We start from the raw sequence: 26,868 nt of genomic DNA on the forward strand, positions 1-26,868 counted from the left end.
GGCCAAATCTGACAAAATCTGACAAGCCTTTGTGATGGGATTTGGAAGAAATTCCCTGCAGATCCTGGCACAGTTTAAAGCTGTCCGCTTTGAGTTAGGACTTGTTAAGGAGGGTTATGTGAGCTGAAACCCTAGACAACCCTTTTGCTTCTATCTGGAGCCCACATCTTGCCTGGAAATGGGGCATGACCAAGCGAAGGGGTCGCTTGCTGTTTGTATTAAAAGGGGGAAGATGGCCTGTGTGCCTGCCAGCGCAGCCCCAACATGCTTTCTCCATTAGAGGCAAGCACAGAAACTTATCAAAAACACATGTCTGCTGTTAATCATCTGGGCTCAGTCTCCCCTTGGGAGTCTAACTAGCTGTCCGTTGGCAGAAGGAAATCTGTTGACCTTTTCAGCTTGCTTGAAGAGGGTGCAGAGAGGCATTTCAAACTTTTGGGTGCTAGTGAATGTCTAACTGTCCCTAATTAATGAGGACCCCCAACACTTGAAGGCAGGTTGCTTGAGTGGTTGGATGATTTTACTCTGGACGTCGGTGAGTTACCCAGGGAAGTAGGGCTCCAGGAGCCACCCTGAAAGCACAATAGGCAGTGAGATCTGATCTATTTTCTTCATGAATTCAGTCCTGTTCAAATTTCTCAGAAGGATCTAATAGAACAAGAACTTAAGACTTACCCAACTGAAACTTTATTTTAAAATAATTTTTTGGAAGTCCTTCAAGGGATCGACCACAAGCATATTACAGAAGCCATTATCAGATAGGTTCTTATAAATTAAATGGGATTTAGTCTTTTTAGTTTATGGAGGGTTGGTAAAAGGTTTAATGGATTTTTTAAAATGTTCTTTTAATAACAAAAGAGTCATTTGTGGCATTCCCAGATTACAGGTAATTCAAATTCCACTAAAAATCTCTTTTTACATATTCTGAAATAATCAGTTCTGAGACATAAAAAAAGCCTTCACTTTTTTCTTTTATTATATTTTCTCAAATAAACTTCCCCAAAGGAAGATATTTTAAGAGTATTTTCAAACATCTTTGGCATCACATAAAAAAGAAATCTCGTGTAAAAAACGAAATGTCATCTGAACTTTTATAATACAAAGGCGCAATCCAATATGAACATATAAAATATATACAAATATAGTGCATGGTCAGTCACTTAATACAGCTCTCTACAAAAAAGTAACTTTTTAGAAATTAAAAAACAACAACAAAGTAACCACTTAATCACAAAAGTCCTCTTTTCTCCCAGTATCCAAGTTCCTGTTTAGTGTCCAGAGGGAAGAGAAATGGGTTGGGGAGTTTAAGTAGAGGGGTGGCCTGAACCCCTCAGTTCCGCCACGGCCTCCACATGGAGTCCGCGGTGAGCGAGGGGCCGCTGGAAGGCGACACTGCGTTGGGGCCCACGGAGGTCCCGCTGTTGCTTGTATACACGGGGATGACAGGACCGCTGTGCGCGAAGGCCCCATTGGGGATGAGAAAGGCAAATTGGCCGTCAGGAGCCGGTACCACTTGGAAGCCGCCGAACACCTTAGCCGCCTCTCCAGCCTGGCTGCCCAGCTTGCAGGGGGCGCCGCCGGGAGGGGGCGCCGCGCCCCCGGGGATGGGTACGAGTGGCGGCGGCGGTGCGAATGGCGCGTGCTGGGGGCCGCCGGGTCCTGGAGGGGGCGGCGGCGGCGCCTGCAAGGCGGGGTGAGGCTGCCCGGGGTAGGTCATTGCGTTGATCTGGGTCATGCAGTTGGCCAGGTGGCCCAGCAGCCGGGTGCGCACCTCGGTGTTAACGCCCTCGCACGTGGACAGGAAGCGGGTCACCTCGTTCATGCACTCGCTGAAGCCGGCACGGTACTTCCCCAGCACGCTTGGGTCTGTGCTTAGTGCCGCTGCAGGCCAGAAGGAGACAGCCGGGTCACTGAACGGCCCTGGCGCCATGACCACTGCCTCCCGCCCTGGGAGGTCTCTGGGGTGTGCCTCCCTAACCTCGCGCCCAGGAAACTGCCTCCAACTGGGAGAGTGGGGTGGGTTTAGAAAAACCAGAGTCGAGACGGAAGCAAGACTCCCTCCGCATTCTTTGTGGCTGCACTTAAACCGATCTCAGCCCAGATCTGTCACCCCCACCCCCGCGTACAATCTACTGTGTGACCTTGGGCAATGCTCCCCAGTCTGCCATCCGAACCTCATTTCCCCTTCGGTAATGGGATGGGGGGAGGAGTGCCAAACTAGTCAACCTCTGGGCTCCACGCAGTTCAAAACCGCCACCGACCTAAGTCCTTTCGTCCCCTACCCACTTCCCCCACAGCCAAGCCGCCCGCCACCCTCGCGGCTACAACCTCTCTCCCTCCCTTTCCGGAACAGTAACAACTTGGAGTTGTGGCTATAAATAAGCCCCAGACCGTGGGAACACGAGACTGAGCCAAGTCAGTAAAATGTAGCTGAATGCCTCTCAGAGCCATGGACGGAAGTCTGGAAGAAATCACCGCTGGGCGAGAGGGACGCCCGCAGAGGGAGACCCGGCAAGCCGCCCTCACCCGTCATCTGCGCCCGCTGCAGGTTCCGTAGGTGCTTCACTGTCATCTCCAGAATGTCTGCCTTCTCCAGCTTGGAATGCCGCGAGCTCTGCACGTAAGAAGAGGCAAGGGAAGAAAGTGAGACCCTTGTCAGCTGCCATGAGGTGCCGAAGGGTCCCTTCTGGCCCGGGCGCCAATATTTCGGACCCCGGCAAGAGGGGACCGGCCCTACCGACAGAAGAAAGCAGGCCGAGGGCTTCACTCTTAGTAGCTGATAGTTATTTTTTTTAATTTATTAAAAAATAAGCAGCATTCCCCACTTACATCTTTTTTAAGAGCATCCAAAATTAGTGTTTTCAGCTGGCTCAGACTTTCATTTATTCTTGCTCTTCGTCTTTTCTCCATGATAGGCTTCGAAGACTGCAAAGAAATAAAAAAGAGCCCTGAGTTCCCATGGGATCTGCCACTTCGCCCGTTTCAAGAGAGAAAGGAACTCTCCCCCAACCCCTGCTTAATTTATGGGTTGCAGAGATACAGGTACCGCCCTTACCTTTCTGTGCTCTGATGCTGTCTTTGGTTTGTCCGGTGTCGTGTTGACACTGGCTGGGGTAGCAGCCACCGGGGACGAGGAGTTTTTCTCCATTATATCAGCTGGCATTTTCTTTCCTCTTTTTTTTTTTTTTTAAATCCCTAGAGAATTTTATTTTTGGAGTTCTGCACAAAAGAGAATTTTTTGTTTATGTCCCTTTTACTTGAGACTTTACAAAATTACTGAGCAAGTGCTGAGGGTTTACTTAATATTTTACAGCTACTTGGTGATCTGTAGCCCTATTCCAGGACCAAGGAGAGACGTAGACCGGGGACTCCGCTGTTATCAGCACCAGCTCCAGATCCTGTGTGATCCCCAGGCCCTGGCGGCCTCTATATATATCTGGGACTGCACGCGAACGGCTCGTGTGAAACTTCCCAAACTTTCTTTCCCACAGTAACTTTCAGCCAATGGGAGGAGGAGACACGCGGCACCGCTCGTGGACCGCGCCCCCCCATTGGCCGCCAGGCACAAGGTCTGGCGGCCAATGGCGCGCGCCTGAGCCCGGGGCACCGGAGGCTACAACGTCAATCAAAAGGATTTTAACCCTTTGCTACTCTTCCCTCTGGACTTTGCTGTAGGAGATTTTTCCGCTGTGGTTTTGATTTAGTTTACTTCTTTGGGGCCCTGAATCTTTGCTTTTTATTCCCTTTCTTACGTGAAATACAGCTGCTTTGATTGTAATAAGAAATTCATGTGAAACATTTTCAAAACAGGTATAGGATAACAGCACAGTGCAAGGATGTGAGTTACCGACACATATAAGTGATTTCCCGCTTAGACTGTACATTAAGGGGGATCAAGGTAGATCATGCAAGAAAGCGATAAAAATTTTTCCTTTTTGCATGCTGAAAAAGGAAAAATTGTCCTCCACCTTACAGTTGCAGGTTTTTCAGAGCAAGGTGGTTCTTGAATGTGCACCTCTGTCCCAATCCCTCAGTCTTCTTCAGTTTGGGCATTCTAAATAATTTCCCACTGGGTAGAAAGGAAATGGAATTTCAAATAAAAAATGAACAAGGGGGGCTTTGATGGCAATGCCTCAGAGACTCGAGATCCTTCACCACCCTTTCCCTTTCCACCCCGAGGCTCTAGGTTCTGCGGCACGTAGACGTGGCGGGCAAGGAAGCAGCCTCTCTATACTCGCCCTGCGGGCGGCCACGGCAGCCTAGGCGCCCGGCGTGCGCGGGCCCTTTAAGAGCTACACCAGCCGAGCTGCAGTTTGACATCAGCCGGCCGGCGAGGGCGCGCCTGGAGCCGGAGCACGTGCCAGGATGTTTTATTGCCGCCGCGGCTGCGGCCTGGCCTGGAGGATGTGTGTGTGCGTGCGTATGTGAGTGTGTGTGCGCGCGCCCCGGGGGCAGGGAGGCGGGGGGCGGCGGCGGGCGGCGGAGAGCGGGGGCTGGTTCCTGGTCCCCGGGAGAAGCCAAGAAGGTAAATAGCAGCTGCTGTGCTCTAGCCTGGGAAAACCCCGCCCCCTGCGCCTGGCCTGGGCTCATTGGCGCGCGCTGCGTGTGGGGTGTGTGTGTGTGTGTGTGTGTCCGGGGCCCCCTCCTCCGGCCCGCCGGGCCAGGAATCCGAGGGGGCGGCAGGCTGGGAGCCGAGCCTTCGCGCTTACTCTGTTTCCCCCACCCCACCCCACCCCCACCTCCCCGGGCCAAGGTCAGCTCTTCCGGGAGTGGAGCGCACGCCAGGGGTGGAGAGTGGGGAATTATTAAAACCCCCACTCCCCACCCCCAATTTCGGGTTTGGGGTTTTAACTCGGCCGACAACAGCCGGAGGGAGAGAAGGGGCCTCCTTGTTTGCTCCTTTCTCCCGCCCTCCCCCCCACCCACCCGCGGGGCCCTCGGCGCCCGCCGCGGTCACAAGATGCCTGACCGCACTTAGGAAGCGGCCGGGTCAGCCTCCTACCTCCGCTCGGCGGCTGCGGTTAGAGCGGCTTCGCGCCGCCCGCCCCTTCCCCCGGCCCAGGGCGGCTGGGCAGCTCCCCCTCACTGCGCCCGGGAGGCCGCCGGCGGGCGGCCGGGAGGAGGCGGGCGGCGCGGGCGGCTGCGTGCTGCCGGCTGGCCGGGCTGCGCGCCGGGAGGAGCCGCCGCCGCCGCCGGGTGCCACGTGGCGGGCGCCGGGCCGCGAGCGCCAGGGCTCTGGCGGCGGCCTCCCTGGGGGATTTGCCGAGCGCGGCGGGCGGCGCGTAGTGCCCCGGCCGGCCGGCCGCTTCCCGCCTGCCCGGGTCGCCGGCCCCCGTGCCCCCACCCCCCGCCGCCCGGGAACCCAGCTAGCTGCTCTGGCGGCTCAGGGCTGCCTGGGAGCCGAGAGTCTTGTTTGTTGTCGCCCCCGCCCTCTCGGCCCTTCCCGCGTCCCGGAGGCCTGGCACACATTTCGCAGACACTTCATTCCTTCCTTCCTCCGAGCTTCCCACTGAGATAATGTCAGTGATTTCAGCAGATCTTGTCCCGAATGAGATTCAGTGGTTCCTGACTTTGGGTGACCTTGGGCAAGCCGTCTCTTTCGTTATGGAACGCACACTCATCGCTAGACTCTGTGTTAAACCCTGGGATTACCACGATGAGAGATACAGTGGCAGCCTGCAAGAAGTTTATAGACAGCCACTGATTTTCTGACAGATGACCAGGCATTTCTCTATTTTACCTTTCTGTTAGGGTACTTTAGATGATGGCTGGACGATTGGGAAGTCCTAAACAAAATGTGAAACATCATCTGTGTGGACAGCAGTATTGTTGGTCCATCTGGGGTTACAGGAAGCCCTCAGCCTAAAGATACATATACTCATGAGTACATCTAGGGATTTCCCAGGAGATTCCTCCAGGCGGTCCTAGGTTAAAGAGAGATGGATGTCTAGATAGAGGTATGATGCTATGGAAATTACTTGTATGTTGGGGTGCCTTGGAAACTTCCTGGCGGACGTGGCCTGTATGTCTTAAAAATAGATAGGATTGGCAATGTGCTGAGTCATGGGCTGGGACAGACAGAATTACCCATGGCATTGACGACCAAGACTCTGGAACCTAAGGTCTTTATTTAAGGGACATGCTCTAGAGCCCATACTAAGTGAAGGGGCTGGAGGAGGAAGCTTGAAACCCTGTCTTGAGCCCCTTAAACATCTTGCTAAAAGACTTTGGACCTTATCTTTAGACAATGGAGAGCCACAAAATGTTCTTAAGTAGAGAAGGGACATCAGGGTTCCCCTTTAGAAAGATAGCTCTGGCAAAACTGTGGAGACTGGATTGCAGGGTTTGGAGGCAGAGAGGTCAGTCAGGAGGCCCAAACTAGTAAAGAAGGCTCCTAGGTGACAGGTGCAAGGTGACACCCACCTTCTCAGGTCCAGCTCACTTGGGGGTTGACTACCCATTGTCCAGTGACCCAAATTCAACAGAAACCTGCCTACACTTTAATGCACTGTTCCTTGTTCCCCCACCACTCCACTTGGGTTTTAACTAAAAAATAATCATGGGTCTTCCCATATTAACCGCCTAAGCCTCATTTCTGCCTTCCAGGAGAGCCCTCATCTGCAGACAAAAAATTTACTTCATTGCAGGTTTGATTCACTTTTGCCGGTTGGGCTACTCTGGGATTGTGTGTGTGTGTTTTCTTAACACACTGCAGAGTGGGCTGTGCCCTGTCATGTTCTGAAGAAATGATAAACAGTGCTTCCTTTGTTGACCTGCAACCTGGGCATTATGAGGTAGGGCTTTTTGTTCTTATTTTAAACTGATGGAAAGTGGTGATGACAGAAAATTGTCTGTTGCTTTTGTAAACACGGGGGTTTCCTGTGTGTTTAAAGTCCTCTTGGTGAAAGGTGATGAGCCTATGAAGTTACCTTCTTTACTGCCATGTCCCCTTTTTAAGCTTCTTAAAATGCTTCTGCTCAGCATCTGACTTAAAAAACTGCACAAATACACTGACCCAGATTCTTCCAAGGAACTAAACCCTTCCCAGGGAAGCATGCTAACCCTTTCCAGGTTTCTCCCCAGATCTTTCAGAGCTAGTGCTTCCACTAAGCTCTGCTATGACATTGACTGCTGCCTGCCCTTGGGCCCTAATTACCTAGCAGTGTATACCACCCACTGTCACTACTAGGAGACTTTTTCTTCTTTGTTCCACCCTCAGGATTTGGCACCCTGAAGGGACATGGAGAATGAGATAGAGTCTTACTGAAGTGCCTAAAGCAGATTCATGGGTCAAATACACAATACACATAGTTAATCAGCAACTTGTTTATTGCCACTTTAGGAGTGCTTACTTGATAGAATAAGCAAATAACTACACACACACACATACAATTTCAGACAGAGGGACAGAGGGCTCAACCAAAAATTAGCCATGAATTTGCCTGGACCAGAACCAAAAATTTCCCTGAACTCTAGTTTTCCACTCTTAATCATTCAAGAAGAAAAGTTTCTTGCAAATATGCTCATAGATTATTTTTTAGTATTCTTATCCTAAGTAGTGAAAGCAGGACCACTTTCGTGCTCTCCCTATCCCTTCTCAAATGGGGGGGAGTAAGTTCCTGAACTCAAGAAAAAGCTATTGGGTATGGAAGGCCCCTCTTAGACCGGAACAGTCTTTTCCTTTTTTTTTGGCCGGGGCAGGGTATGAACCCGCCACCTCTGGCATATGGGACCGGCGCCCTACTCCTTGAGCCACAGGCGCTGCCAGTCTCAAGCTGTCACCCTGGGTAGAGTGCTGTGGCATCACAGCTCACAGCAACCTCCAACTCCTGGGCTTAAGCGATTCTCTTGCCTCAGCCTCCCAGGTAGCTGGGACAACAGGCGCCCACCACAACACCCAGCTATTTTTGTTGGTTACAGCCGTCAATGTTGTTTGGTGGGCCCGGGCTGAATTCGAACCCTCCAGCTCAGGTGTATGTGGCTGGTGCCTTAGCCACTTGAGCCACAGGCCCCGAGCCAGGAACAGTCTTTTATTTTTCAGTCATCCTCTTCCCTCTCCCAAAGCAGAGAGAAAATCACACCCTGTTCATCAGTGGAGGTCCCTTCTTTGATCCTACTGTGATATCAGCAAAACACAGTGACTCTCCCACTGTTACCATGCCCAGTAAATACAGGGGCTTCTGCGTCTCCTTCCTCCCCCGTGTCCCCACCCTCACTGGTGATGAAGGGTGATTTCTCTGTCTTATTGTATTACTTGTTTGCTTTTAAACCATAAAACAAATAACTGCATTTCTAGTGAGTCTCCCCTTTGTCCCTGAGGTATCAGAATGGTTTGGGGGTTTAGTTTAAAGCTACAGAAAGGAGAGAGCAAGTGGGAGAGAAGGAAAAAAGGTATTTTGCCTGAGGACTCAAAGCCTTTTTTTTTTCCCCCTTTTTCCTCCGCTTGACTGACTTTCTCACACTCAGATTCCCTCCAGCCTGCCAGAGACGTGGTTGCTGCATTGCCAAGAGCTATCCTGGGAGGGCTATTGAAAGAGCCTTGAGTAAGTACACACAGGGTGGATTTTCTCCTCCCCTCAGTACCTGCTCCGCACCTGTATGGGGAGCCGTCCCACACATATCACCTGATCCCAGTCCTTTCAGAGACCGTGAGAAAATAAAGCCCAAGATAGAAGAGACATGTTTGCTGTCTCTCCAAGGCAGCCGCCAGCTTCCTGCAGTCCAGGTGCCCAGAAACAGCACATTCCAGGCTGGTTATGGGCATGTTTGCCTGTGCACGTGCCGGGTGGGGGCATGGGGAAGGGATGGGAAGCTGGAGATCACCTTTGTACTGACCACCTCGCTTGCTGCCTTTGTCCTCTGGCATCAGCCTGGCTGGTAGTTGTATGATTCTTTACTGGAATAATTATCATAGTCTTCCTAGATGAGAGTCCATATATGCTCACTGTAAAATTCATAAGCAGGGTTTTTCTTTTTTACCGGTAAAGCCCCTGAAATGAAATTTCAAATTATGCTTACATGTGCATATTTACTAGGCGCTTAATAAATACTTTTCAAATGAATGAACAAATACATTATTTTTTTCCTCAGGAGAAGGTCCACAGCTTTCAGCAGAATTACAAAACTTTTGGAGACTAGAAATGGTTAAAGCAAGCTGATCGAGTCAATCTGCACTTACTGGTGGGTACTCTAAGCCTCAGACAGGGGAAGGTACTTGCTCAACATAAGGCCGGGGGTGTGGGGGTTGTATACAGTAGGCAGAAGTCAGCTTAGAGCTCTTTCCACAACACTGTGGAAATTTGGGTAATTTTAGGTTGGTTTTACAGAGTTATAATCACCAAAGCCTGCATTTAAAATAGACATTAATAAAGATACTATGAGTTTTATAGCTCCTCCCCACCCCCCAATTTGGCGTCATTCAAGCAGCTCTGCACCCAATTTTTGGATAGAGAAAGGGAAGAAAACAAATTGCCCAGAAAAGAGGGTGCAGGAATGCTTGGAGCAGGAGCCCTGGTTGCCACGCAAAGGCATTAGAAACAACTGCAAGTCTGCATTCCATCTTTGATAAAAATGAGTTGCTACTTCTGAACAAACCGCCTGGTTGATTCCTGGCCAAGCTGGGACCTTGCACTGCAAGCTGGGGGTGGGGGCGGAAAACAGAAGCTTTCAACATTGGCTAATAGCAGCCTGTAATGCTTCCCCTCCCCCTCTCAACACTTGATTGGAGCCAGTGAGACCAAGGGAATGTGCACTTTTCTAATGGGCTCTGAAAGAGGATGCTTGCCAAGAAAGCCTTTCCCAGTGGGGTGGGGGCAGGGCGCCCTGGAATGGCTTAATTCACACATTTGGCCCCTCCACGGCAGTGGTGGTGGGAAAGCTCTGAATGTGATCTTAGCCAACCTTCTAACCTCTGAGCAGGGCTTCAGTGTGGCAAGTGTGCACGCCCAGGGTGAAGGAGAGCATTCCTGAGGGATCACAGGGATGCTTACTTGCACCTCTGTGCATGAAGGGCTCAGAGTTGACCTAGGCTGGAGCATGCGGGGGCAGGCCTCTGGGACCTCAGGAAGGCTCTGGAATGTGAGGTGAAGCCGAGCCCCTTTAAAGCCAGTGCATGCATTTATTCGGCTTGTTATTAAGCTTCTCAAATTACGACATCAGACTCAATCTCTTCAAAGATCAAAAATAAAAATATTTTAGCTAGTCTGAAAAATCAGGTAAAACTTAGGATTTTAAGGTGATGGGTAGTGAATATGTACAATGTATTTTTAATTTCAATCATCATAATTTTCATCCTTGCGTTACCTCACAAATTATAGAACGGTGGGAGCTAGGAGAGACAGGGAAGGGACCAAGAAGTTAATAAATCAACCCTCTCATTAATGGATGGGGAACTGAGCCCAGGGAGAAGGGACTTGCATGGGATCAAACAGCTTTCCCAGAGGAGGAAAAGCCAGAATTATGCTCATGTTTCCTGCCTGCCAATCTAAAAACCCTCCCCACTGTATCTCTGTATGAGAAAAGCATTTTGAAATATCATCTACAGCAAGTGACTAACATTATCACCAAAGATGGATTTTACAGCTGAGAAACTGAGCTATCTGTTGGCAGTGTCACAGAGCACAGCTAATTCCAGCTTGTTGCACTGTGGTACTTCCTTGGATTTGCTCATCAACTTGGAAAAGAAGAGATCTTCATTTCTGAGTTCCAAGAGAAAGGAAGCCTTTTGCACGGGCCCCACAGAATAGGCAGCCTTCCTCATGGTCAAGAAAACCAAGCCAAACCACATGTCCTGTCTTCTTCCTTATAATTGCCAACTTGTTTCCCATATTTGTGCCCTAAAAGTAAGTAAGCTTAGGGATGAGAATAGCTGCAGCTCTGGAATCTACTCCTTTAATGCCAAGCTTTTATCTTAAGACCAGAGGCCAGGAGTACAGTGAAGGGGTGGAGCACAGAGACACTGAGCTGCTGGCCCACTTCTCACTGAGAAGAGGGAGAAGTGAGAAAAATAATTAATTTTCCAAGCAGTTGAGAGATGATGTTTGCATGTTAAATACGTACTTCCCTTTTGATGCCAGGCAGAGCAAACAAAAGAAGATGGCCCATGCAGCTGCCACAGCTGCAGCTCAAGACTCGGGTGGGTTCTAGTGTGGCTGGGACCTTCTGGTCTCTTCCACAGAGTTGGAGGTCCCTGTCACTTACCTTGTAGTACCTGATAGTTGACAAGGTCCTTTTCATTCCATGACAAAATTTTGTCTTCATAATAGCCTTGTGTTCTAGACTGTAGAGGGGAAGGACTTTGGCAGGCATCCCGGGGTGGGGTTGGGAAAGGATGGATGTGGTCAGGGCAGGAGATATTTGGCTGGACCATGAGTTGTTAAGTGCAGAGGCTACGGGATAGGTAGGCTTTCTAGTGTACCTCTAAGAGAGACAAGGCAGGGAAATAACTGACTTTTCTTTTTCAAGAAGAGACATGGGCAAGAGTAAGATTTCCAGAAACTAGAACAGAGAGGATGACGAAGATTCTGTCTATTTGATACAGAATGTCCATAATCCAGAAGACGTATCTGGAGGGAGAGGTGAGGAGGGAAAGTCCTTTCTGGTGAAGGAAAACTGCTAGAAGGGAAATGTGAGGGGAAGGAATCCCACTTAGCAAGATGACTGAGCAGGTTCTGGAAATGACCCAGAGAGGTCACAGCCTAGGCCACCCTGAGCTGAACATAGAGCGGCTGAGTTCAGCATTCAGTGCTAAAAGGCTTCCTGGGAATATCTCAGAGAGGGAGACCGGGCTGGGGGCCTGTGGGAGAATCTGTGACCTGCGTCACTTCTCATGAGCTGGTTTTGGTCTGTGCTGTCTGTTTTGCTATGGGCACAACTTAAAATCCTGCAGACTGGAAAAGGTTGGGGGCTTGTTTGGGGGAGATGATAGGACCTGGGAGCAATGTGGAGATGGCATCTTGCTGTGTAGACAGTCTAGAGGTGGTGGTCCCAGATAGGTGGCTTAGAAAAAGGGGGAAGGCAAGTACACTGACTCCTCAGAGCACCGGGGAAAGGACCAAGCATTAATCTCTGTAGCAACTGCCCACGCGATGGAGCTCATCTTGGATTCTCGCAGCCACACACAATGTACTGATGTTGTGGGACGTGGGGAAGAGGAGTCTCTCCTTTTGTCAGGTTGGACTTCCACAGACCAGCCTTGGCTGAAATCTGAGAGGAAACAAGGAGGGTGAGCTCCCTTGCAACATGATGGTGTGTGCCAGGCTTGCCTGACCTGATGGGAGATGACCTGAAGGGAGGTCTCTTGCTAAAGTCCCAGTGCATTGCTGGCTCTCTGAGGAGGTTGCCGAGCTGTGTTTGTATCATACCTGTATCCAGCTGTAGCCTTTACTACAAGGCTTCTGCAATCACCAAGGGACCCACGTACTCAAGTACAAGTATTTGATCTTCTTGTTCTGGGTGACTATTCAATCCTCTATACCCTCCTCACCTGCCCTCCAAGCCATGGCATCTGGGACAGACCTAGATTAGGTGTCTAGACCCATGTGTCACCTGGATGGAGGGGTAGGATTCCAGCTTGTTTTCTTCATAGTGAAACTGCATTGATGGTGGTTAGATAGTACCTGGGGAAAAACCATCCAAATTCTAATTTTCTGTTTAACTTAATTCCATTCAACTAATACTTTTTTTTTTTAGACAGAGTCTCACATAGTTGCCTTAAGGTTGAGTGCTCTGGCTTCATAGCTCTCAGCAGCCTCAAACTCTTGGGTCCAAGCAAGTCTCTTGCTTTAGTCTCTTTAAGTAGCTGGGACTACAGGCACCCACCACAACACCTGGCTATTTTTAGAGACAGGGTCTCTCTCTGGTTCAGGCTGGTCTCCAACTCTTTTTTTTTTTTTTTTTTTTGTAGAGACAGAGTCTCACTTTATGGCCCTCGGTAGAGTGCCGTGGCCTCACACAGCTCACAGCAACCTCCAACTCCTGGGCTTAAGCGATTCTCTTGCCTCAGCCTCCCAAGCAGCTGGGACTACAGGCGCCCGCCACAAAGCCCAGCTATTTTTTGGTTGCAATTTGGCCGGGGCCGGGTTTGAACCCACCACCCTCGGTATATGGGGCCAGCGCCTTACCGACTGAGCCACAGGCGCCTCCCTGGTCTCCAACTCTTGAGCTCAGGCAATCCACCTGCCTTGACCTCCCAGAGGGCTAGGATTATCAATCAATACTTTTGAGCATCAACTATGAGGAAGGCAGAATGACACAGCTATTTTTGCAGTTACTTTCATCCCTGCCAGCTGTTCATCTGTGCACAGTGGTGCATTCCAGGTTTATATTCATGAGTTTCCCACAGACCTCCCACCATCTTCATCTCTACTGCTTCTCTCATAAAGAAGCTATGAAACTCCTCATGGTGTTTGGTAGACTACCTTTCATAGAGTGTACACCTCCAAATATTTGCAGAAGAAATATATGAGTGAACTTGGACTTTAGGAAATAAGATTTTTTGGCAATTCAAAGACCCCCCTCAGAGGGTCAGGATACTTTTCTGAATTTTCTTTGGCTGCAGAATCAAAGATTTTACTTTGAGGTTTACTTTGACCACTCCTGGTGACCACCCCTGGGCAGCTGGGCTACCCCTGCAGACAGCTTGCCTCTGTTGCAGTCAGGTGAATTTAGAGGAGTCTGTGGCTGTCCATGCTTTCCCAGGCCTATCTTTATTGATGGTTATTAAAGACACACCACCACATGGCAATATCAAGTACAAAGCAATTCCCAGGGTAAGGTACGTGGGAAGAAGCAAGATACTGAGCTCCCAAACAGTTCTGCTGTAATCACAGCCTGCCATATCTGCGTATAGTTAATAAGTAAGATTTAAGCAGGCAGGTTTCACTGCTGGGCAGCAGATGGAAAGGGAGAAAAGGCCAATGGGAAGATCTCTGGGCCTTCTGGAAGACTGGAAAAGAACTTGAGGGGGACACCTGGAACAAGTGAGTGTGGGAGGTAGTTGAGCAGGTGTTGCACAAGCCCAGAAAATGGTCCCAAGTTAGGGCAACCGCTTACCTGCTTTCCTGCCCGCACACTCTCCATACCAGCTGCACATGGAAGATTCCATATAACCAAGAAGTAAATAGTAACCATGCTCAGACACCCTGGCTTAAATAAGTATAAATAGAGCACACAAAAACACCTGTTTTTAGAGAGAAGCCCAACACACCTGTTGTTTTATGATGCTGAATGATACTGATAAAGGGGGCTATAAAGTCGAGGTGAAATGTCCTCTCATATTTAAATAGTGCTCTCCTCTGTTGGCTTGGAGTGTTTTACAGCTGATCTTTGACTGCCCTGGTAATTCTTTCTGTTAGGAATGTTAAACATATATGTATATAGATGTTCAGGAAAAATGGTATAACAGAGCGACTAGAAAACAGACTAGGGTGCCAGACTACCTAGATTCATGTTCTAGCTTTTTTGCTGTCTAGCTGTGTTGTATCGATTCTGTGCTTTGATTTACTCACCTGTTCAATGGGGAGATATTCACAGTACCTATATTGTAGGATTGTTAACAGGACCAATATGGGTAATGTGCTTGGAACAGTGCCTGGCATATTGTAAATGCAATATAAGTTTTTAGCTACTTTTATTATAACTATATATGTTTCTGTGATAGGTAAGATAAACCATTCACCTAAAAAAAAATCACAAGATATTAATTTCTCAAAAAGGGGGCTGGGCGGTGCCTGTGGCTCAAGGAGTAGGGCACCCGCCCCATATACCAGGGGTGGCGGGTTCAAACCCAGCCCTGGTCAAAACTGCAAAAAAAAAAGTGGGGGAGGGAGCTGGACAACCACTCTGGGAAATTGGTCCATGAGTATATTCAACAAAACAAAGCTTCAGCCAGTCTTTTATGAATTGCAGCTTCTAGGACCAGGAGAAACCTTTAAAAATTATCTGATTCTTTCTCCTTTTACAGGGAGGAGTCTCAACCATCCAAGCGCTATGATTTCGGCTTTGTTTGTAGGTAGAAGGAGAGGTTAGTGTGAGCCTGCCTTGAGTATTTGAAATGAGTCTCATGCCCACAGAGAGATCTGACTGGAGGCAAAAGCATCAGGAATCAATATGGGCCCGGTGTGCAGGATGTGTGGGGGACCTCCTTCCTCCGTCAAGGAGGCAGGAAGGCACGGGAAAGGCTGCAGAGGAACACTTAAACCACTTAAACCAGGAGAGGGTATAAGTGGGTTACACTGATAGTCCAAACTGGTACACTTTTGAAAGGGAAAGGTAGGGCTATTAGCAATTACACTGGGGGCCAAGTGCCTTGGCTCACACATGTAATCCTAGCACTTAGGGTAGCCAAGAGGGGAGGAGTGCTTGAGGCCAGGAGTTTGAGCCAAGGCTGAGCAAGAGTGATTTTTCCACAAAAAAGTGGAAAAATTAGCTGGGCATGGTAGCATGCCCCTGTTGCCCCAGCTACTTAGGAGGCTGAGGCAGGAGGATCAACTGAGCCCAGGAGTCTGAGGTTGCAGTGAGCTGTGATAATGCCACTGTACTCTAGTCTGGGGCAATAGAATGAGACTCCTGACTCGAAAAAAATTATGTTGGGACATATACTGGAAAATTATGTTGGGCATATACTGGAAAATTATGTTGGGCATATACTGGAAAATGTGACCAGCCTAGTACTCTGGGCCTAATGTGCAAGATTGCTCATGGGTTTCTTCAGCTGTTTTTTTGCCAGAAATGTTTCACTAATGCTTTTACACCACCGCATCCATGGGGGTGATGCTATTGGTCTAGAGCAGTGGTTCTCAACCTTCCTAATGCCATGGCCCTTTAATACAGTTTCTGTGGGTCGTGACCCCCAGGTTGAGAGGGAGGTCTAGAGGAAGGAACCCCATTTTTGAATCTGGAGGGCCTTCTTCAGTGTATATAGCTGCGGGGAGGAGGGCGGCCCTGTGACGGCTGTCTTTAAGGTGGATTTGACGTGACTTGGTTTCTTCTTCAGTAGAGCAGGTGTGGCTGAAGCATAGTAACCCCACCATGGACTCTCATCGCCATGGCTGAGAACACTCATTTTTCATGGGTGTTTGAACATGGAGAAAGTGCTACAATTTGAAATCCAGGCCATCGTTTAATGGCGGAGGAAGGTCTGACATATTAACCCTTTTAGCCTCAAATTTGACGAAGTTTTTAAAGGTTAAAAAAAACACACTTTATTTTTTCTGAATAGGTGAAAGTCAAGGTTCAGACTTTGTTAATTTCCTTAAAAAAAAGAAAGCAAAGAAAAATGGCTCCCTTGCCTGAGAGCCATTTAATGATTAATAATACTTTGTGAGCTATTGTTTGCTGTGGCCTCTACTGGGCTGAACAGGAGAATACTGATTCACTCTTAGGGCATTTATGAATCGCAAGTGTTTACTCTGAGATAATAAACGAAGAGGGGAGATAAAAATAACACCCAAATACGCAGAACTCTTTGAGTAAAAACTGGAGATAACGTGGGACCCACTGCTTTCTCTCATGGGATGAACATTGTGCAAAATGACCAAGACAGGGGCTTTGTGTTTTATAGATTTTTCCTTTCATTTGTCAATAGAATTGTGGCAACTTTTCACTCTGTTGCCGTATCACGTGCGTTTGTTTTCCCTCCTGTTTTTCTGCAGAAGTGACTCGATGGCAGTTGTTGGCACGTCTGCAGGGCACCCTTTCCTAGTTTCACTCACTGCCTCTTCTGTTCTCCCCCTGTGCCCTGTGCCCTCAGTAATCCAGAGAGGAAGGGGGAAGTCTGCCTTAAAGTGGAGCTGACAGCAAAGGAGGGTAGAGTCAAGAGATGAAGGCACCTGACAGGCCTCAGAAAGGGGATTCAAAGGGAACACCAGGTTTGCCACTTGAGAAACTGATTGACCTTTCTTCCACAGCTCCACTTCTAATAATGATAACTCCTAGGCTTATTTTCTTCCACAGCTCCACTTCTAATAATGATAACTCCTAGGCTTATTTTCTTCCACAGCTCCACTTCTAATAATGATAACTCCTAGGCTTATTTTCCTTCCTCTCTGCCAAAAAGCCTAGACAAATTTGCAGTTACCTCTGATGATCCTTTTTCAAAAACATTTTAAGATAATTTTAGACCTACAGAGAAGTTGCAAAAATAGTACAACGAGCTCTCTTCTGTACCCTTCAACCAACTTCTTATGTTAACATCTTAACGTGATCCCAGGATAATCATCAAAGCTGAGTGAGGTGGCTCAGCTAACCTAACCCTCTGGGAGGCTAAGGCAGGAAGATCCCTTGAGCTCAGGAGTTTGAGACCAGCCTCAGCAAGAGGGAGACCCCCATCTCTAAAAGGAACAGAAAAATTAGCTGGGTGTTGTGGTGGCCGTCTGTAGTCCTGGCTACTCGGGAGGCTGAGGCAGGAGGATCAGTTGAACCTAGGAGTTAGAAGTTGCTGTGAGCTAGGCTGACACTAGGACACTATGGACTGGGCAACAGAGTGAGACTCAGCTTCAAAAAGAAGAAAAAGAAAAAGAAAGAAAGAGAAAGAGGAAAGAAGGAATGAAGGGAGGGAGGGAAAGAGAAAGAAAGAAAGGAAAGATACCCAAAGAAATTAATCTTGATGCTACTCGGGAGGCTGAGGCAGGAGAATCGCCTAAGCCCAGGAGTTGGAGGTTGCTGTGAGCCGTGTGATGCATGGCACTCTACCGAGGGCAATAAAGTGAAACTCTGTCTCTACAAAAAAACAAAAAAAAAAGAAAGAAATTAATCTTGATATAATACTATAAACTGGCTCGGCGCCTATAGCTCAAGCAGCTAGGGCGCCACCCACATATACCAGAGCTGGCGGGTTCAAACCCAGCCTGGGCCTGCCAAACAACAATGACAACTATAACCAGGTGTTGTGGCACGCGCCTGTAGTCCCAGCTACTTGGGATGCTGAGGCAAGAGAATCACTTAAGCCCAAGAGTTTGAGGTTGCTGTGAGCTGTGACGCCGCAGGGCTCTACTGAGAGCAACATAGACTCTGTCTCAAAAAAAAAAAATAATAATGCTATAAACTACAGACTGAATTTGGACTTCACCATTTCTTCTACTCTTGTCTTCTTTTCTGCTGTAGGAGCCCATCCAGAAGTAGTGCATTTAGAGGCCGTGTCTCTTCGGTGTTCTGCACTTGATGACAATCCTGAAGTCTTTCCTCACCTCTCATGACACCTGTAAGAGGATTAGTCAGCTGTTTTGTAGAAAGCCCTTTCACATAGGTTTGTGTGATGTTTCCTCATGTTTGTAGAGAGCAGATGCATTCCTGGGAAGGACACCACAGAGAGGCATCACATTGGGGGTGCGCGATGCCACTTTATTTCACTGTTGACATTAACCATGGTCATTTGGTGAAGGTGATTTCTGTCAGGATAGTTCACTGTAAAGTTATAATTTTTCCCTTTGTACTTCCTAAATATTTGTATCAGGTGGTGGCAGGGGGAGGTAGGAGAGTAGACTATGCAAATCGGCTGTTTCTGCTTATATGTCTGACTATCAAATTTAGAATCCATCAGAGGATTTTGCCTGTGGCAGTTACGACTGTGGTGATCTAATGGTGAGTTTTTATTTTCCTCATTCCTTCCAGATTTATTAATTGGAACTCTTCTTAAGGCAAAGTTGCTTGACATTATATATAAATTTTATATGTAAATACATAAATGTATATAATTTTAGAGACAGGGTCTTGCTCTGTTGCCCAGGGTAGAGTACAGTAGTATGATCATAGCTCACTGCATCCTCAAACTCCTGGCTCATATGATCCTCCTGTCTTAGCCTCCAAGTAGCTGGGACTACAATTGTATGCCACTAATCATCTCATTTCATTTATTTTATTTTTTTTTGATACATGTGTCCCTCTGTTGCTAGATTAGAGTGCAGTGGTGTATGTCATCATAGCTCATTGCAGCTTCAAAGTCCTGGGCTCAAATAAAGTAATCCTCCTATCTCCACCTTCTGAGTAGCTGGGGCAATAGGTACCTGCCACCACAGCTGGCTAATTTTTCTAGTTTTTATAGAGTTAGGGTCTAACTAACCTCCTGACCTCTAGCCATCCTCCTGCCTCAGCCTCCCAGAGCGCTAGGATTAGACTAGAGCCACTGCACTTGGCCTGCACTCTAACAAAATGGAAATGTAAAATCCATACATTTTGGAGTCTATTTTAAATGAGGAGATAAGAAAGGCAAATAAAGGGGTTAGACAGTATATTAAAAGATGCCTGAGACTGTAGAGAGAAGTCAGGTAGGGACAGAGAGAAGGGAAGTACCATGAGGATGCAGGATTAAATTATATGCTCTGGGAAGACTTTAGAGAGTACTTTGACTATTCTGAGGGGACATTTCCCTTGGTGAGGAAAGGGGAGTTACAAAGGCCCTGAGGCAGGACCACACCTGCTTTAGGAACAGCAGGAGGCCAGATGACTGTGCAAAATGAGGAAGGGGGAAGGGAGGAAGAGAGAGACAGGGCCGAGGGCAGCAGGGCCGGATGGTGCGGAGTGAATCCTAAGATCTAGTTGCTGCTCTCAGAGAGGCAGGTGCCATCAGGTGAACTTTGACCATAGGGGTCACATGAAATGCTTCATCCTTTTAAGGGAGCACTCTGACTGTTCTGCAGTAGTCAGGGAGGGAGGCGAGGAGACCAGGTAGGAAAGAGTGATGCTCATCCAAGAGATGACAGTGACTTGGAACAGTGTGGTAGCAAAGAGGTGGCGGGTGCTGGGATGCATTGGGCAGGTAGAACTAACACAGCTAAGAGAAGCCTCCTGGCCCCAGGGGTGTGAGCTCACTCTTCTACCTTAGAGTGGGGCTTCAGGTGCATGTCTGAGCTGCACTCACTGGCCAGGTTGTCTAAACTCTGGCCCCTCCGTGGAGCCTTCGTAATAGGGGTCCACCTTTCTCTCTACACTGCACCTCATACTTGTCTTTGTCCCAGAATCAACCTTGCACTCAGGCCAGCCCACCACTGTTCTCTCAAACAGCCTACCACGCCTCTCCCCTCCAGATCCTTCCTGCCCTTCCGGGCTGGGCTCTTCCTCCCCTCTGGCCAGCTCTCAGACACCTGCCCCCTAGACTCTGCTTCATACGTGCAGCCTCTGGAGACAGACTTGGCCTCAAATGCCCTGCAGCCCCCAAACCCTAAAACACAAGAACTAGCCCCAAGTGCTTTGTTAACTTGGTGGTTGGCTTATTGGTATGTGGCGTATCTCCAGAGTGAAGATACTGTGTTACGCCTCTGCTTACTCGTGCAAGTACTTTTTGCATTGTACCATATGTTCATACTTTTTTATTATAAAAATAATGTTTCTGCATGGACACAATGGCCCATCCTGTAATCCCAGCACTTTGGGAGACCAAAGTGGGAGTATCACTTGAGGCTGAGAGTTCAAGGCCAACCTAGGCAACTCAGTGACACTCCTCATCCCTAAGAGAATTTTTTTTTCTTTTTTTAGAGACAGAGTCTCACTTTATTGCCCTCAGTAGAGTGTCATGGTGTCACAGCTCACAGCAACCTCCAACTCCTGAGCTTAGGCGATTCTCTTGCCTCAGCCTCCCGAGTAGCTGGGACTACAGGCACCCACCAGAATGCCCAGCTATTTTTTTGTTGCAGTTTGGCCGGGGCCAGGTTCGAACTCGCCACCCTTGGTATATGGGGCTGGCGCCCTACCTAACTGAGCCACAGGCATCGCCCCCTAAGAGAATTTTTAAAAAGATATCATGTGGGTATGATGGTGCACACCTATTGTCTCTGCTACTTGGGAGGCCGAGGCAAAAGGTCCCTTATACGCCCCTGCAGGGATTGCTAATGAATTACTGGCTGGTAGCAAATGGTAACTGCCAGTGGTGGGTGAACTGAAGGGCTGTGAAAACCAGCTCCCAGCATTGCACTTCCCAGGGTTAGAGCAGCCCCATACAGAATGGCCGCCTACAGCATAGCCAACCTGCCATCTTTATGGTTACCTTTGGCAAAGACTCCACAGTCCAGTGGAATTGGAGCATTTGGTGCCACCGTCCATGGCTCTGGGCTGTACCCTCACAGGGAGATCTGTTGTCACTGAGACTTCCCAGGTTGGCTGTTGCCGCATGTTTTTCTCAAAGTCAGCCAGCCCGAAGGAGGAGCACAGCCAAAAGCCACATCAGGAAGAAAGGCGGGTGGGAGAAGAGGGGTGGCAGAGCCAGCCCCTGAGTGTGGCTCCAGCGATGCGGGAGACTACAGAGAGGCTCAGGGGGGCTTTATCAGTCCTCCCCACTCCTGGTAGCTGACAGGCCTCAGAGGCTCACCTGAGAGGCAGCGCTCTCCTACCTTTCCCGTGGGAATTCACTGCAGACAACATAACCCCTGAACTCTGCTGGGCCACTGCCAGCAACTTTCAAGCCTTTCCCCTGCCGATTACAGTGACATGATGTCATTTTTATTGAGGCAAGATTAGAATTTTTTTTTTTTAAGTTTTCAGAAGTGTAGCTCACAGGCTCTCTAGCACTTTTCCTATTGCTTGAAGACCACGGAGCTGCCAATTTCAATTTGCTCCAGCTTTTATCACTAGAAGAAGCTTAAAAGAAGAAAGAAAAGGGGAGAGAGGCTGGATGAAAATATTCCTCTTGGTCCTGGCAGTTAGCATGAGGGTGGTAGGGGACACCCGCGTTGCCCACTGCCTTTTGTGTGGCTGGTGTCATAAGAAAGCGTCAGGGTGCTGAGCTCCTGAAGTTGGGCCTGGCTGCCGGACAGCACACGACGGCCACTGGACAGAGGGTTTTCATGCCGGAGCCAGAGAGGGAACATACACCCTTGAGTCATCACTGTAGTCTGGAGAGTGTTCGACAGACAGTTGAGCTACTAGGACGGGGATGAAACAAGTCAAAAAAGGTTGCCCTCCTGATTGTCTTTTCCTAGGTATCCTCCTTAGAAGCAAGATTTCCCCTTTCTTCATTCATTCACTAATTTACTCACTCAACATATTTATTGAGCCCCTGTGTGCCTGGCTCTGCAGGATGAATGAGGGTAAAGTCCGTGCTATTTGCCATTTAAGAGGAAGATTGAAGAATGCCTGCGTGCATGAATCATATTTTTCAGGTGTCACATTAGCACAGAAAATGGTTAGTGTGATGGAAAATCATGAGAAACATGAGATTGATCACGCACGTTGTTTTGGTATGAAATCAGAGAATGAGAGTCTGAGGCGTGAGGGACACGCTGAGGAAATATGTGCTCCCCGCTCCATGGGAGTCTTACAGTGAAAACAATATTCACATCTCATGGCCATCTAGGAGCCACCTTCAGACCCCAAAGAGTCACACCTAGCAGCCAGTCAAGAGGACCTTCGTTCTCTAATGTGCCTGGCCTGTCATAGGTGCTCAATGAGTGTTTGTTACATGACTGTTGAGTGAACCTCAATTTACAACCGCAAGCCAGGCTCAAGAGTAATCAAGAGAATGGTACCAAGTTACCTGCTAGAAACATGAACTCAGATGTCTTGAATACTCACATCAAGGCTCATGACTGTTCTTAGGGTTACTACCCTCCTGAGATTTCTCTAAACTATTGCCCTTCCTTTGATAGGAAAGTGACTCAGGAGTTGACACCTTTGAAAGATGCAGTGAGGGCAGCGCCTGTGGCTCAAGGAGTAGGGCGCCAGTCCCATATGCCGGAGTGGTGGGTTCAAACCTAGCCCCGGCCAAAAACCACAAAAAAAAAAAAAAAAAAAAAAAAAAGAAAGTTGCAGTGAGTCTCTGGAGGGTAATTTCAATGGATGGAGATCAAACTGACCTCATACGTGGGCAGGACATTTCATGAGGAGACCCTGGCGTCCTTGGAAGGTTCTCCCAGGGCTGAGTTGGTTGGATTAAGGAACCTGGGCATCAGGGGTTATGCTTTGGGTATGCGTTTCTAAACTGTCGCAAGTTGAGTTGGAAATATCCTTAAGGGTTCCTTTCTGTTTGGAAGTCTCTGAGTCTCCCAGTCCCAACTCATTCTGTCTCTGTCATTTATGTGAATCAGACCAAGTTGGAGTCAGAGCAAACATGTGAAGAAACCACTCCCTGTTTGTGTCTTGTGAACCTTGATTTTTCTCTTCCAGGCCAGGATGGAAGGACCACTGTGGAATAGGACACCGCCCAGATTGTTCAGAAGGCTACGTCAGGGTTCCAAAATAAGGAAGCAGAAGAATGGAAGCAGAGTTTGAAAGCTTAATTGCAGTTGCCGTATCACTGGGCTGGAAAAGACCCAGAAAGTCATTGAGTCCCCTCCCCTGCCATCCAGGAATGAGAAGGACAGTGCCTGCCCCCACCTAGGGCTGGATATGAGTGATGCTTCCTGCCAGGAAATGCAGTGTGGGGACAGAGAGGAGGCTGCAGGAAAGGAGTTGGTCTGGGGAGACCAGAGAGCGTGAAACTATCTTCTCGTCCACTTTACCCATGAGATGGTACCGAAAACTTTGGACTGGAAATAAAAGAAGGACCCAAGTTCTAGTCCCTGCCTCTGCCATAGACTCATTATACATGGCCTTGGAGAAGGTGTGTGTTCACTGCCACCTCCTTGGGGTCAGCTTCTAGGGAGTCTAGGCTTTCAGGCCATGCCCAGAGGAGTTTCCTCCCTAGGAGCATGGGACTCGGCCTGGAAGTGGTGCTGAGAAGGAGGGCCTTTTGTAAACTCTTCATCCTTCTACCAGAATGGTTCTGCTTTCACTTGTTCACACATTACATAGCCGCGTAAGAATGTGGTCAGAGAAAGGGTTCCATTGATTTTTGTTTAAGTTTGAAAATCACCAACTAAAATTCTCTCAAAAACCCTGCCCAGCTTGAAAATCTTTCCTTATGCCTTCTTCATAGTGTTTGGACTTTGTCTCCTTGGCCAGGTAGCACGTTGTTCTTTAATCATTTGTGTTTGTTTTTTTCTTCCGAAAGGTTTCCTACAGCCCAATTCCACAAATGAGTATGTGGGACCTATTACAGAGGCTGCCTGGGACAAGGTACCTGGTGGCCCTCAAACTGCTCATACTTTAGTAGTGTGGGCTGCAGACAGGTGGACAAAGAATGATGGAACTGCATAGTGTTTTACTTTGAATATTCTTTACCAATCACAGAGACCTTGCCTCATCCCTCTCACCCAAAGCCAGCATAACTAGGACACTTAATAGATGCTTAGTTAATATTCGCTGAAAGAATTGATGCATGAATGGCTTGTTTCTCTCTTTGGGAGGAATCACTGATACATAAGTAGCTTTGCTGATGCTGACAGGTGCAGGTAGAGGCTGCGAGCTCTGTATTTTCCTTTTATGAGCAGGTCTGGTCATAGCTGCTGGGTATTGTCACCTGTTACAGGTTACGTTATGTCCCCCGAAAAGATATTCATTCTTCAGACTCAGAACCTCAGAATGTGACCTTATTTGGAAATAAGGTCATTGCAGATGTAGGTAATTAAATGAGGTCCTAATGGAATAGGATAGGCTCTTAATCCAGTATGACCTGGGTCATTTAAATAGGAGAAGAGACAGAGATCCAGACCCTGAGGGAACAATGCCATGTGCTGATGGAGTCAGAAACTGGAGTGATGTAGCTGCTGCTGGCCAAGGAATGCCAAGGATTGCTGGCAACCCTCAGGAACTAGGGAGAGGCAAGGAAGGAGACTCCTCTGCAAGTTTCAGAGGGAGAGTGGCCCTGCTGACACCTTGATTTTAGTCTCCAGAACTGTGAGACAATACATTTTTGTTGTTTTAAGTCACCCGGTTTGTAGCACTTTGATATGGCAGCCCTAGGAAGACAATACCTCACTCTATAATCAAATATGATGCTTACAAAGAAAATCTGTAACCTCTCTTTTCTTTAACCCCTATGAAATAGTCAAAGGAAAATATGCTTGCCATGAATTTACATTTCTGAAGCATTAATTATAGTCTCATTAAAATATTTCATGTTTTTGAAGCTGTAAAATCTTTGTGTGTTGGGTCCTAGGAGTAGTACATATTGGGTGGCAAGATAAACCAATCAAGAAATAAACAACTTCCTGCCCAAACAGAAAAAATCTCCACGAATTCCCTCTTTCCCCTAATCTTTTTGGAAATAAATTTGCTGAGAATTGGCTGTTTCATTTGACTTGAAAGTTTGAACACTGGTTCAGTCTGAGGGTGAGTTTCACCTTCCCTGATTGTGTAGATTAAATAGGATGTAGCATCATTTTTCACCTCTGTGAAGAAACCATGTTACTTGCTTCTGAATCTTTGCGTTTTTTTCTGTTGACCCATCTTCCCGGGGACAGCTTTCCAGCCCCGTTTCTTCTTGGGTGCTCTTGGCCAAAGCCACAGTCTGACAGATGGGAAGGTCGGCCCCTCTCTCTCCATCTCCATGGAGATGCAGGAATTTTTAGGACCCACCTCTTTTTTGGTTATTGAATAACTGGTGGGGCATCGAGTGTCAGGCCTAAGAGAACAGTAGGGCCTACCTGTTGGGCTGAATGACCTCATAGCTGAGCTGTTCCCATGGTGTTGGCTTGCACTGTCAGCGATTCTTTCTTCACAAGCCAAACTTAAATCATACTATTCTAAAACCTAACCTGATCGTTGTCACTGGGTGTACAACACACGAATGACAGCAGCTTAAGGCTCTGATTAAGCCTGGGGCAGTCTTGCATGAGGGGGTAAAAGGTCTTTTATTTCCTGTTTTTTACAGTCTTAAGAATGGAAGACATGGGCCAGGCAAGGTGGCTCACATCTATAATTCCAGCTCCTGAGAGGCTGAGGTGGAAGGATTACTTAAACTCAATAGTTTAAGACCAGCCTGAACAGAGAGCAAGACCCCATCTTTACTAAAAATAGAAAAATTAGCCAGGCATTGTGGCAGGTGCCTGTAGTCCCAGCTACTCAAGAGGCTGATGCAAGAGGATTGCTTGAACCCTGGAATCTTGAGGTTACTGTGAGCTAGGCTACGCCACAGCACTCTAGCCTGGGCAACAGAGTGAGACTCTGTCTTGGGAGGGAAAAAAAAAAGAATGGACAATATCAACGGGGAAAAAAATAAAAAGGCCAATTGTGCTTTAATTCCAAATTCTTATCCTCCCTACCTGGATTTCCAGCCCCAGGTTATACTCAGCAGTAGAACCATCTGCCCCCATCCTGCCTTAGATCTGACATGGCTGACCAAGTCAGCCCTGCAGGGAAGGGAAGGTCTTGCTTCTGGTGTACCCATCAGAGGAGCTGCGTGTAGATGTCTTTGACTGGAAGATCTTTTCTAGGCTTTAACGAATAGCTGGAGGACCTGCCTTATGTTGTATTTGTATTATAGAACCATTTTTTTTTTGGGACAGAGCCTCAAGCTCTTGCCCTGGGTAGAGTGCCATGGCATCACAGCTCACAGCAATCTCCAACTCTTGGGCTCAAGCGATTCTCCAGCTTCTGCCTCCCAAGTTGCTGGGATTATAGGTGCCTGCCACAATGCCCAGCTATTTTTTGGTTGCAGCTGTTATTGTTGTTTGGCGGGCCCGGGCTGGATTCGAACCCACCAGCTCAGTTGTATGTGACTGGCGCCTTAGCCGCTTGAGCCATAGGCGCTGAGCCTTTTTTTTTTTTTTTTTTTGACCATTGGATTCCCAGAAATAACTCTGAAAGTTTCTCACAAAAACAAGAACGGAAAATGATCTTGAATAGCAGGTCAAAGTTTTTTCAAATAGGAGTTGGAAGAATTGGGAGGAAATTAAAAATGAAGTAGTCTTTATCTTACAAATGAAAACAATGTAACCTAAACATTTGTACCCTCATATTAATATGAAAAATACATAAATAAAGTGGTTGAGGTTGAAAAATAAAATAGCAGGATTTTATGTTCTGATCGTGTGTTTTATTTGCTTTTTAGAGGCTGACAAT

General features: G+C 47.9%; 1 protein-coding gene and 1 long non-coding RNA gene across 14 annotated transcripts; one reads left to right on the forward strand and one right to left on the reverse strand.

Annotated features, from left to right (window-relative positions):
* Window positions 1-955: 955 nt before the first annotated feature.
* On the reverse strand, window positions 956-5,135 carry HES1 (hes family bHLH transcription factor 1). The gene is made up of 5 exons (XM_053564428.1): window positions 5,003-5,135; window positions 3,056-4,069; window positions 2,830-2,925; window positions 2,527-2,614; window positions 956-1,881 (listed from the first exon to the last, which is right to left on the reverse strand). The coding sequence occupies exons 2-5, from the start codon at window positions 3,161-3,163 to the stop codon at window positions 1,331-1,333; spliced, it is 843 nt and encodes a 280-aa protein (XP_053420403.1). The 5' UTR covers window positions 3,164-4,069; window positions 5,003-5,135; the 3' UTR covers window positions 956-1,330.
* A 77-nt stretch (window positions 5,136-5,212) lies between these two features.
* LOC128567292 (uncharacterized) lies at window positions 5,213-26,814 on the forward strand. 13 transcript variants are annotated; one of them, XR_008374850.1, is made up of 7 exons: window positions 5,213-6,794; window positions 8,467-8,543; window positions 8,635-8,725; window positions 9,091-9,180; window positions 16,751-16,868; window positions 18,103-18,579; window positions 23,092-25,668. It is a non-coding gene; the product is annotated as an uncharacterized LOC128567292 (long non-coding RNA). The 13 variants fall into 13 exon arrangements; XR_008374851.1 differs by having other exon boundaries at window positions 5,314-6,794; window positions 16,653-16,868; XR_008374852.1 differs by lacking the exon at window positions 8,635-8,725 and having other exon boundaries at window positions 5,222-6,794.
* The last annotated feature ends 54 nt before the right edge of the window (window positions 26,815-26,868 follow it).

Source organism: Nycticebus coucang, chromosome 16 (genome assembly GCF_027406575.1).
Source record: "Nycticebus coucang isolate mNycCou1 chromosome 16, mNycCou1.pri, whole genome shotgun sequence".
NCBI classification, from domain to species: domain Eukaryota; kingdom Metazoa; phylum Chordata; class Mammalia; order Primates; family Lorisidae; genus Nycticebus; species Nycticebus coucang.

Excerpts from the sequence above, each read along its gene's own strand:
- HES1 (XM_053564428.1), bottom strand. The coding sequence starts at position 3,163 with ATGCCAGCTGATATAATGGAGAAAAACTCCTCGTCCCCGGTGGCTGCT. Across the intron at positions 2,926-3,055 it reads CAGCATCAGAGCACAGAAAG|TCTTCGAAGCCTATCATGGA; the intron begins GTAAGGGCGGTA and ends ATTTCTTTGCAG. Across the intron at positions 2,615-2,829 it reads TGGATGCTCTTAAAAAAGAT|AGCTCGCGGCATTCCAAGCT; the intron begins GTAAGTGGGGAA and ends TCTTACGTGCAG.